At 40.0% G+C, this 12,385-nt stretch overlaps 1 protein-coding gene across 1 annotated transcript in view; it reads left to right on the forward strand.

Annotated features, from left to right (window-relative positions):
- Positions 1–12,385, forward strand: part of LOC126162513 (lysophospholipid acyltransferase 7) — a 149,314-nt gene that overhangs the window by 37,041 nt on the left and 99,888 nt on the right. Inside the window, exon 2 of the mRNA XM_049919066.1 lies at positions 3,874–4,000. Coding sequence (XP_049775023.1) covers positions 3,874–4,000 — 127 coding nt within the window. The remainder of the gene's footprint in view (positions 1–3,873; positions 4,001–12,385) is intronic.

Genomic DNA, 12,385 nt, shown 5'->3' on the forward strand with positions numbered 1-12,385 from the left:
AACCAAAATATATTAATGTAGGAGTTTAGGACCAATAATTTTCCTGATATACATAAGTGACTTTCCCATGGGGAAAAATTTCTCTTTTCTGATGATAACAATATTATAGTCACAGAAAAGGAAAACACCTTGCCAGAGGAAGCAGATGAAAGACTCAAGGCAGTTTACAGTAGTCAATGAGCAATAAATTTATACAGAATGTAAAGAAAGCTAATGCCATGAATTTCAATTTGAAGAAGGAAAATCACATTTTAAATTAAATGTAAATGGCACCTCAATAAACAGTGTAATAAATACAGAATTGCTAAGAATGAACAATGATTTGCAGTAAAGTGGTGTGAACACATGAAGATATCTGCAAATAGAATTTCATTAGCATTTTATGCCTTTGGATTTCTGTCACCAGTGTGTAACAGTCAGTGTCTTTTAGTTACATACTATTCTTATCTGTGGAATTCTTTTGTGGAGAACAAATGCACAAAATCTGAACAGTTTTCAAACTCCATGAAAATATCAGAAGAATAATAACCAAAATAGTAGTCAACCTCATTGTAAAGATCTGTTCGAAACAGTGGGGATTTTAACTACATCATTTGAGTTCATTTACCCTCTGTGCACACCAAAAATAACATCGATAATTACTACACAAACAGCTCTGTCCATGACCATGCAACTGAATTTACATTTACCAAGAAAGAATAAATATAAAACTCAAATAATGATAATGAGAGATTTATCATTCCACTTAACACCTTCACACTATATTTTTCCTTCTTATTTTCTTTTTTTGGAAAAAGTTACTCCAAAAGCTATGCAATGTGTAATACTAACATCTTATCCTCTTTCTGTGCTCAAGATCTTGCTCATTATAGAGGGATGCTGACTCAATTTTCCAGGCTAGCAAATGGGAAGTTGCAGTACACAAAATGGTCCTGGCATCAGTTGATAGTGGGTGAAGTGTTATGAAACAATGTGTGTATAATGTGAGCAGTGAATAGTAAATGAATGAACAATGTACCATTAGCCTTTTACACTGTTAAATAACATCTTTGTAAAACATTATTGTACACCAGGGATAAACTGAACGAGGTAGCACTGTTTTAAACAGAGTGGTTTCCATGTTCTCCCTAAATTATTTCAGGCAAATGGCAGGATGGTTCCTATTATAAGGCCATGGCTAATAGTCTGACACATCCTTGTCATTCTAAATCTTAGTGTATATATATATTCCATTATTTTTGTTGTTCTTAATTGGACTACCAAGACAAGTCCAATATTCTTGTAAAAGTGATCCAAAGGTGAATAAAACTACTACTATTCCTGCTACTGCTATTGCTACTACTTCTTCTTCTACTACTACTTCTCCCCCTCCTCCTGCTGCTGCTGCTGCCACTGTTATTTCATTGTGTCAAACCCAGATTGGCCCTGAGAGAACATTTGGAGGGGTCTGTGCATTGGTTCACACAGATGTAGTCAGTGAGTGGGTTCCCCTCCATACCGCAAAGGAACCAATAGCAGTGCAATTATGAATAACCCCAGCAATAATCATTTGTAATATTTATTTACCTCAAGGCAGGGCATGTAAGATACCTCAAGATGACTACCTTAATCCACAAACTCTCCCCCCTTTTTCTCCTACTTAGGGATTTCAAAGCACACCACCCCCTGTGGGGAAGTACCACATCATCTTGTAGGAGCCTTCTGATTGACCAGCTTCTTTTCGATCTTGATGTGTATCTCCTCAATGACATTCCTCATACTTACTTTAGTACCACTGATGGCACCTGTTCAGCTATTTAGCTTATGATCTCTTCTTCCAATCATATGGCTTTGCTACGGTGGTTGCCACATGACAGTCTTTGTGATAGAGACCACTTTCTGGTGATCCTGTCACTTCATTGTCACCTCCCAAAAGACCAGTCACCACATTGGGCTCTTCAAAGAACCAACTGGCAATTCTATACTTCTGGAGTTTCCTTCGCCGCCTCTTTGTCAGAGTGCTATGAAGGTGTGAGAGATTTCTCCGATGCCATCACCCATGCCATTGGAGCTGTTATTCTCCTTTCTACCGATCCCCTTCCCCGTGGGCCTGTGCCATATTGGATCAAAGACATTGCAACAGTTACTCAAGATCACTGATGGGTTCTGCTATGTCTGAAGTGACATGCTTTACAGATTGCCCTCATGTTTATGCAGCTTTGCTAATGTATGAGCCAATTTCTGTAGTCTTTTGGGCTGCCAAATATCAACTTGTCTCTTTCATCATGGTGATACGTCTACCGATGTGTCAGTTCTTGCTGAACATCTTGCAACACACTTTGCAACAGCATCAGCATCCTCTTCTTACCTGGCCACCTTTTGAATACATAAAAGACAAGTTCAAGGCATCTCCGTACTCTTTAGCCCCTTCATGCCAAATTATATAATGAACCTTTCACTGTTCGGAAACTGTCGGGCCATTGACTTGCCACACAGTATAGTCCCAGGCCCTTATTCAATTAATAATCAGATGATCCAAAGTCTGAATATTGTGTTACTCCACCCCATTCATCGTAACATGCTTGGATGTCCCTTGGCTCACTGTCCTCAATGTGCTGGAGGTATTGCTGATAGCATCCAGCGTTTGAGGAAGGTTCTTGTGTTGACACAACAAGTTACATGTAGTGAGCACAGTGTGCTTACATATTATCATCATGGAAGACAAAACTCGTTGCTAAAATGTTGACTGTAGAGGAGGACAATAGATTGGAGGCCCGTGTGTGGAGCAGAGCCTCAATTTACCCTTGACACCAGTGAGAGGTGTCCAACATCCATCCATGACACTGGCCCAAATATGACTAACCTGCCTCCTTGCTGAGATCTTGGGACTGTGTGCATAAAACATGCATTGGTAGCTGGCCACCTCCATGTATTTCTCTTAGGTATCAGGCTGATTCTGCATTTTTCTGTTAAGACACCATTGTTACAGATTCCAGTCCACCTACTTTACACAGTACAGTGCCTGGGGAGAAGGCAGGTGCTATACTGTTGTTTTTAATGGAAATAGTTGCATACTGTTTGGCTCCAAAAAGGCAGCACACAGGGTTTGCTGGATTTTCTAGAGGGGTACTCATGCAGTGTAATTTTGTAGGTATAGGGCATCATGTGGTTGAGTGTAGACTTTCAGTTATTGTGCTCAAATTACTTTGCTGTGGTGTACATCAGTTCTGTGGAAAACTTTGCACATTGACAACTGCTCTTGTCATAAAGCAACAATTTGAACATAGTTGAAGCTTAAAATGGACCTTCAAGGATGTTGACAGACTGAACAATGTGCACACACTATATTGTTTCTTTCATGACTGGAAATACTGTATGCTCTGCTGAACTGTGGTGAGGATGCAGTTTTACTTTTTCCTCCAATGTGCAGATGAATATGTGGAGCAAGCTCCTGTGGTCAAAAACACATTGAGAAAGGTGTTTCTGCCAGAAAACACACAAACTACCAAAGTCATGAGGGTGGTACAAAATTGTTTTTTAGCAGTTTATAATAATCAGTAATTCAGTGTTGATTGTCTCACTGTTTTTGTTTTGCCTTATAGTGATTCATGTAGCACCTAATACTTGGCACATTCAGGTGTGCGTGCACGCCCCCCCCCCCCCCTCCTCCCCCCCACACCAAATATTAGGTGCATTAGGAATATAGCTACAGGTTCAGAAACAGTTTATTATGGGTTATAATGTTACATATTTTGTTACACTGGTTTTATTTAACCATATTACATATATTTGGTAACTAACTTCTTTTCTATATTTGTCATCCCTGTTATTACAGTGTCATCAGTGCTTGAATGTTAAATGTTTAGTGATTAATTTGTGTTGTCTTTGTTGCAGATCAAGCCATTTAATCAATCTCGCATTTTTATTTGGCTACCTGTTGTTTTTTCGAAATACCATTTATTTTGGAATACCATACCCACCACCACATGCAAACCTTGTACAGATGATTCTTACACTCAAGGTAAGATTTCTTTTCACATGTTTCAAAATTACATTTAAACAATAATTGTTTTTAATAATTGCTTATGACTAATCATCAAAATAAAAATACAGAGGACTTAGTAAATGAAGTTCTGATAAGGAACCCATGTCCGGAAATGTACTGTTTGGATATTAAATAAGTTTGCATATTGGATCACTTTCAAATCTCCCACTTCACAGTACACAAACAAGCTGAGAAGAGGTTGCCATCTTCAGCTCCTGTTGTAATTATGACATCACATAATAGCCTTCGTCTGACCACAACAGCAGCTGCAAGAAATTTGTATGTTTGGAAGTAGGAGGGTTGGCTGTGATGCTACACAGTTGCACAGTGCTCTCAACTTGGAAGAGGGCGTCCTTTGTCACATAGAAGGGAACCCAAGAGCAAGTACTTGAAGCACTGCTCTTGCTATGTGCTCCTTCGGCACACAGGTAAAAGCTCATTGTCTCCACTGTGTGCATACTGTGAAGTGGGAGATTTGCAGTGGTCCAATGCTCAGATAGACGTTACATCCAAAAGGTACATTTGTGGACATGGGTTCCATATCATAACTTCTATACTTCATTTACCAAGCCCCCTCTATAACACCAAGAAACATGTAATAGGAATTTTGAATCACCCTGTATTAAAAGATAATGGAGAGAGAGAGAGAGAGAGAGATTGTCATATCCTTTCTTATAAAGAAATCTATCTCTCTGATCAAATTCAACACAATTTTATTAGTAGGACAGCATATGTGAACACAATAAATTATTATATTGCCAGAAAATCATCTCGGTCTCCTATGCTTCCACAATACAAAACTTCTGCTTTAAATAGTCATTCATCCATCCAATGGAAAATTCAGGATGGAATAGGCAATATTAGAAAAGGATAGATTACTACTTACCATGTAGCGGAGATGTTGAGTCACAGGCAGGCAAATCAGAAAGGCTGTCAAACAAGTAAGCTTTTGGCCAAAAAGACCTTAATCGGCATTAGGCAATTACGTCATGTAATTCTGATGAATACCTGTTTCACCAAAAACTTACTTGTTTGACAGCCTTTTTGATGTGCCCATCTGCAACTCAACATTTCTGCTATATGGTGAGTAGCAGTCTATCCTTTTCATAATGTTGTCATTCATTCATCCATCCATATACACATGATGTTCTGTAAATCCTGTCATGAAGAATAAGCTTAGGAATGCAGAACGATGTAAGTTATATAAGTACTAGTCAAATGAAAATAAGAGATATGGAAAAAAGCAATAAACTGTTTATTTTTCAGAAGTAATCACCATATTTGTTAATACATTTATCCCACTGAGAAAATACAATCAGTGCCTCCACGGAAAAATATCAGTGTTTGCATCCACGCATGCAGTTCTTCATCTGAAGCAAATCGATGGTCATGAGTGTCTTTTTTTGAGGGCTCCAGAAATAGGAAAATCACATGAGTAGAGATTGAGACTGTATGGAGGATGTGTAATGGCTTCCCAGTGAAACTTCTGCAGCATAGTTCAAACGGCAGGCAAGCCAGCTCTGGGAAAGCCATGATGACCTTTTTCATTAACTGTAAGGGCCTACTGTTCATTGACTTTGTGGGACACTGTGGGACAAGATGATCAGTTCCTTCATGGAAAACGTTTGTGACTGCCTATGGAACCACAGTTGTACCCAGGTGTGCACCTCTTCATCTGAAGCAAATCAATGGCCATTGGCTCCAAAAATAAAGAAATAGCATGAGGAGAGATTGGGATTATATGTAGGATGTGTAAGGGCTTCCCAGCCACACTTCTGCAGTGTATGTGAAACAACCTAGGCAACATGTGGGTGGGCATTATCCTGCCACCAGTCAACATTCCTAAACATTGGATTTGATGGTGTGCTTCAATGTCTGCAAAGTGTCTGTGTATCAGAAGTGTGGCTGGGAAGCCCTTACACATCCTACATATAATTCCAATCTCTCCTCATGCTATTTCTTTATTTTTGGAGCCAATGGCCATTGATTTGCTTCAGATGAAGAGGTGCACACCTGGGTACAACTGTGGTTCCGTAGGCAGTCACAAACGTTTTCCATGAAGAAACTGATCATCTTGCCTCACAGTGGGATCAGAGCAGGAGTAGCCACTGAGGGCTACTTCTGTAAAGGAAACTACCAGAAAATAACGAAGTGTTAATCTACTCTTGCTCATAATTGTGGAAATTATTCCTATATAACTTAAACTGAGAAAATAAATTGCTTTTAAGAGAAAACCACTGCTCTTCCTCTTATATACCCAACTGCTGTTTTTATCTATCACTTCACACAACATGTTTCTGTAACATTATTAACTTCAGAGACCACTATCAGCTGCCTATATTCTGGAAAAGTTGGAAACCCATACAATATTAACATTAGTGTAACCAGAAATTACATCCTTAAGTACAAATATTCTAATAAATTGTGGGGATGACTAATAATACACTCTGTGTTTAATTAATAACTGTGGATTTCCAATTTCCTGCCTGATGTCTACTGGCGATTTTTGTAGACTTTTGCTGCAGAATGTAAAACTTCATTATGAACCCTAAACAGGGATCTATAGTATCTGTGGAAGTTATGTCTACTTCTAGTATTGTGATTATGAAATTCACAATTCACCCTAAATTCAGTCTTATTATTTATTGTAAAAATGATTAGGAAGCAAATGTATTGACACATAAGTATGCAAATTCCAAGGTCTCAGGAGAGATTTCTTTACATAACATTCTCATTCCATGCTTCCGTGGGATAAATACCATTTCATCCCCGTAAGCCTCCTGGCCGCAATTTCTTGTAGCCCCGTGCCCAATACTCACATTGACTCTGCCAACTTCACTCATCCTGCACCCATAACCTCTTCAATGCAATCTTCCCTTCCTTTGTTCTATCACACCATCCCAGTCCTCTATTCCACATCATCATCATCTGCTGCTGCTGCAAAAACCTCACTGGTGCAAATGATACATTCCTGTCCCATTCCCATGCTGCTTCTCCTTCTCACATTCCTGTCCCAAGCATCTATCATCAGCTACCCTTCCCCAAGTCTCCCTCTCACTCCTTGCCTTCTTTGTCCCCTCTCCCACTCCACCCAGTGAAACCCTACACCCCAGTCAGGCTGCAGAGTTGCAGACCAGGCATTGTTCACTCAGCTGGCTCAGTGTAACAGTACACGTGTGTGTTTGTTGAGAGGATAGGAGATTTTGCATGGTTTTTATCAGTAATGATTCTCATTAAAGTTAGTGGACTACTCATAAACTTCTGTACTTTAGTAGAAAATAAATGAACAAGTATGACAAATTTTGCATTAGTGGGAAATGGGATATCATCATCTAAAGAATTAAAGTTATCTCTATTTACAATCCTTGATTCATTATATTATGTTCTGTTATTGTTCTGTGTGTTTGTCTGAGGTATTCCTTTTGGGCTTCATGCAGTGCTGAGGTTAGTCAGGCTGCACCTGGCATCACCACAAGTGCAGCAAAGAGACCTCCGTGCCGTATGCTGCTCCAAGGAATGTTGACGATCTGAACATCTGAAGGACAATAATGTCAACTGCATTGATGTACATTGTAAGGATGCTCATTGGGTCACTAATACGAGGGCTATCCACAAAGTACATTACGTTTTGGAATTAAAAATAAATAAAATATTGGAAATTTTTTTAATTATATACAGATGAAAGCCACACTTAAATACTACTTTTCTGCATAGTTGCCATTTAAATTAAGGCACTTATCGTGGTGATGGACGAGCTTAGAAATTCCTTCGTCGTAAAATTCGGCCTCCTGCACCTTCAACCACGTGGTTACCTCTTCTTGAAGCTGTGCATCGTCATCAAAATGCTGCATAGCCAACCACTCCTTCATTGCTGGGAATAAGTGGAAGTCGCTCGGTGCCAGGTCGGGACTGTACGGTGGATGTGGAAACAACTCCCACTTAAAAGATTCGAGAACTTCACAAGTGGCATTTGCCGTGTGGGCCCGGGCGTTGTTGTGAATCGGCAAGATCTTTGAGTCCAACTTTCCCCTGCGCTTGTTTTGTATTGCTCTTCTGAGGTTGTGCAGAGTTTGGCAATACCTTTGAGAGTTTATTGTAGTGCCTCTTTCCAGGAAATCCACAAAAATCACACCTTTTCTGTCCCAAAAGACAGCCATTACGCGGTTGAAGACGCAGGCGGCCGAATTTTACGACAAAGGAATTTCCAAGCTCGTCCATCGCTACAATAAGTGCCTTAATTTAAATGGCAACTATGTAGAAAAGTAGTATTTAAGTGTGGCTTTCATCTGTATATAATAAAAAAAATTTCCAATACTTTATTTATTTTTAATTCCAAAACATAATGTACTTTGTGGATAGCCCTCGTATATTAGACTCAATACAAGTCAGTCACTATATCATAAAAGAAGATTAAAGTCTGTATTTATATTCAAGTTGTTGGATTACTCCTTTAGTACAGTTGTTAACTTATGAGTAACTAAGGAGGATCTGTTGGGAGTCTGTCAACTTTTGCTGAATGCTGAAGTGTTCAACAACAACAACCATGGACTCACACAGAAACAGAGAGAGAGCTGGAGCAGGGAGGGGGGGGGGGTTTAGATAAATCTACCGGATGGTGCCTCTTCATTTTATTGTCTATCTGGATGCTTCAGAATTTCATACGTGTACATTGTTTTTATTTGTTTGGAATTTCATTGCACAAACATCTGTATCATTAAGGATTAAACTGTTCCATTTTCAGTTTCTGTACATCCCTCTTTCAATACATCATGGAATAACAGCTGTTACCATATCTTTAAGTAATAGGGATGACACCTGCTACTGTATTTATAGGTCATATTTTATAATATGACTTATAAATAAATGTTAACATTTACAATATAGTTGGCTTAATAACCACCATCAGTTATGCACATGTCCTACTTCTCTGAAGTCCAATACATAAATTACAATTAACATTTTTTCAACTGTTCTTCTTTCTTCTCGTTTCAATAATCAACGATATAAAACACTGTAAGATACATAAATACTCCTTGTTCTTCCAATACGACTTACGTGGCGTGAGCGGTAAACACTTGTCGATGCCGTTCGACCATCGCGTCTACCTTATGCTTGTGACTCCTTTCCAGCCTGCACACACAACCATGTGTCGATTTTTCACACAGACTGCACCTATGTCTCTACATTGCACCAGCTGGATGCACAATGCTGCATTTCAGCAGGTAGATAAGGTTGTGGAGGATTTGAGTAATAGAGTGAGAGAGGCAGCAGGCAGGAAGAGGGGTCAGAGTTGGGTGACTAATGCCTGGGTGGGAGGCAGCCAGTTTGGCAGCTGGGGGTGTGAGAAGGAGGGGTGGCAGTGCATGGGCTAGGTATGTGATACATGGTTGTCAAAACCAAAGGTGAGCAGCACAAGCTGAAGGTTACATAGGGACATGAATTTGGGAGGGGTTGATTTGCCTGATGACCATTGGCTTTTAGTCCTGGATGGAAGCATTTCCAAAATGGCGAAGTTTGTAAACTGCCATGATTACAGTATACCCTGCATGCCAAAATGGCACTATCCAAACTGGCACTGAGGCAACTGTGGTGCACCATGGGCCTTAGATGACAGGAGTAAATAACAGCTATGGAGATGTGTATGGCCAGATATACATGCAACTGTTGAGCAGCTGACCACCCAGACAAACCAAGGAGCCACCAACAGTGTCTCCTCAACAACTGTTCAGGGAATGTTGCTGTATGGGCATCCGCAGCAAGCACCTGGTTCATGCACCCATGCTGACTGTTGTTCATCAGCGACAAAGGCTGGAATTTACATGCCAATACTGCAACTGAGTGTTGATGATGACCTTTTTAAATAAATCACATTTTATGCTCCATTTTTCAGATGTCTGTTGGTGACATGGCATAAAACATCTGGAAGTAAACCGCCTGCAAGAATAGTCCAAAGAGTCAAGGCCGCAGGGTAATCCCTGGGTGATCTCATCATTCTGGAAGGTGCAATGTATCAACACAAGCATACTTGTATCCTTGGGGACCATGTTCACCCCTACACACAGTTTCTTTTTTGCTCAGCATGATGGCACCTATCAGTAGAACAGTGCAACATGTCACACAGCTCACAGTGTATGTTGCATGGTTCAAAGAGTACAGATGAGTTATCATACTCCCCTGGCCATCAAACTCCCCACGTTTAACCCCAATCGAGAATCTGTGGGATCACCTGAGTTGGACTGTTCATGCCATTAATCCTCAACTGATAAAACTAGCACAGCTGGTCACAACACTGGAGTCAGCATGGCTCCACATCCATGCCAGTACCTTCTAGAACCTCGCTGCCTTTATTCCTGCTTGTCTCACAGCTGTTTGCACAGCAAAAGGTAATTATTCAGGCCTTTGGCAAGTGATCACATTAATGTGATAGACAATGTATCTTCCTTCAGCATGAATGTTGCTGATAATCTTACAACATTTATCAGATTTTATTGGCCTAGTGCTGTATGTTTAACTCCCAAGTGCATTTGCCATGGGTAATGTGCTAAATTCAACTAGTTTATCTGCACAATGCAGCTGTCTGACACATTTATCAACAATATAAATTCTGTTTGTGTTATGTGGTTTAATACATTTGTAATACAGTTAGTAATATTCTCATAGAGTCTCTGTTTATTTTTCTCTGTTTCGTTAAGACGTATGTTATAATGGAGTAGAGCCCCAATAATCCAAACCCTGCATATCTGAAATTTTGGAGAATACGAAAAAAAAAAAAAAAAACTGAGAAGAAGGAAAAAATAAATAAAAAGCTTGTTTTTAGTGTAAGGAAAGGATTTTATTATGATATAGCACTGAACAACTCAGTTATTGAAACACAATTTATTGAAAAGAAATGTTCATCCCAGTGGTAACTATAGTACTGTATCACAAGTTTATGAAGTAGTACTGTAATTTTCACTTATAGTAACTTGCAAAATCTGTAATCTTCTTTTGTCATAAAGAAGTGAGTCTGCATGATGATGCAATGTTGAGCCAGTGCCGCATAAACATCACATTTGTTGGTGCGGCAATAATGTGCTGTTCTACTTAGTGTAATGTCAGTTCAAGAGCATCTGCAGCATCAGAATGTTGCACAATATGTTTAGGGGTGTCTTCTTCTTCACTGTCTTCATCTTCAAAGTTGTCATCAGTAGATTCTGTACTGCAGAGACAGTGGCTTCATCACTGATTTCTTGATGATTGTTATCATAGACTCATATTCATTCTTGAAGGCAATTTTCCACTGTGTTCTTGAACACTGGGATTTCTTGAACAAGTTGAAGGATATTCATCTACATCTACATCTACATTTATACTCCGCAAGCCACCCAACGGTGTGTGGCGGAGGGCACTTTACGTGCCACTGTCATTATCTCCCTTTCCTGTTCCAGTCGCGTATGGTTCGCGGGAAGAACGACTGTCTGAAAGCCTCTGTGCGCGCTCTAATCTCTCTAATTTTACATTCGTGATCTCCTCGGGAGGTATAAGTAGGGGGAAGCAATATATTCGATACCTCATCCAGAAACGCACCCTCTCGAAACCTGGCGAGCAAGCTACACCGCGATGCAGAGCGCCTCTCTTGCAGAGTCTGCCACTTGTGTTTGTTAAACATCTCCGTAACGCTATCACGGTTACCAAATAACCCTGTGACGAAACGCGCCGCTCTTCTTTGGATCTTCTCTATCTCCTCCGTCAACCCGATCTGGTACGGATCCCACACTGATGAGCAATACTCAAGTATAGGTCGAACGAGTGTTTTGTAAGCCACCTCCTTTGTTGATGGACTACATTTTCTAAGGACTCTCCCAATGAATCTCAACCTGGTACCCGCCTTACCAACAATTAATTTTATATGATCATTCCACTTCAAATCGTTCCGCACGCATACTCCCAGATATTTTACAGAAGTAACTGCTACCAGTGTTTGTTCCGCTATCATATAATCATACAATAAAGGATCCTTCTTTCTATGTATTCGCAATACATTACATTTGTCTATGTTAAGGGTCAGTTGCCACTCCCTGCACCAAGTGCCTATCCGCTGCAGATCTTCCTGCATTTCGCTACAATTTTCTAATGCTGCAACTTCTCTGTATACTACAGCATCATCCGCGAAAAGCCGCATGGAACTTCCGACACTATCTACTAGGTCATTTATATATATTGTGAAAAGCAATGGTCCCATAACACTCCCCTGTGGCACGCCAGAGGTTACTTTAACGTCTGTAGATGTCTCTCCATTGAGAACAACATGCTGTGTTCTGTTTGCTAAAAACTCTTCAATCCAGCCACACAGCTGGTCTGATATTCCGTAGGCTCTTACTT

The sequence above is a fragment of the Schistocerca cancellata genome, chromosome 2, assembly GCF_023864275.1.
Source record: "Schistocerca cancellata isolate TAMUIC-IGC-003103 chromosome 2, iqSchCanc2.1, whole genome shotgun sequence".
In the NCBI taxonomy this organism is placed as follows: domain Eukaryota; kingdom Metazoa; phylum Arthropoda; class Insecta; order Orthoptera; family Acrididae; genus Schistocerca; species Schistocerca cancellata.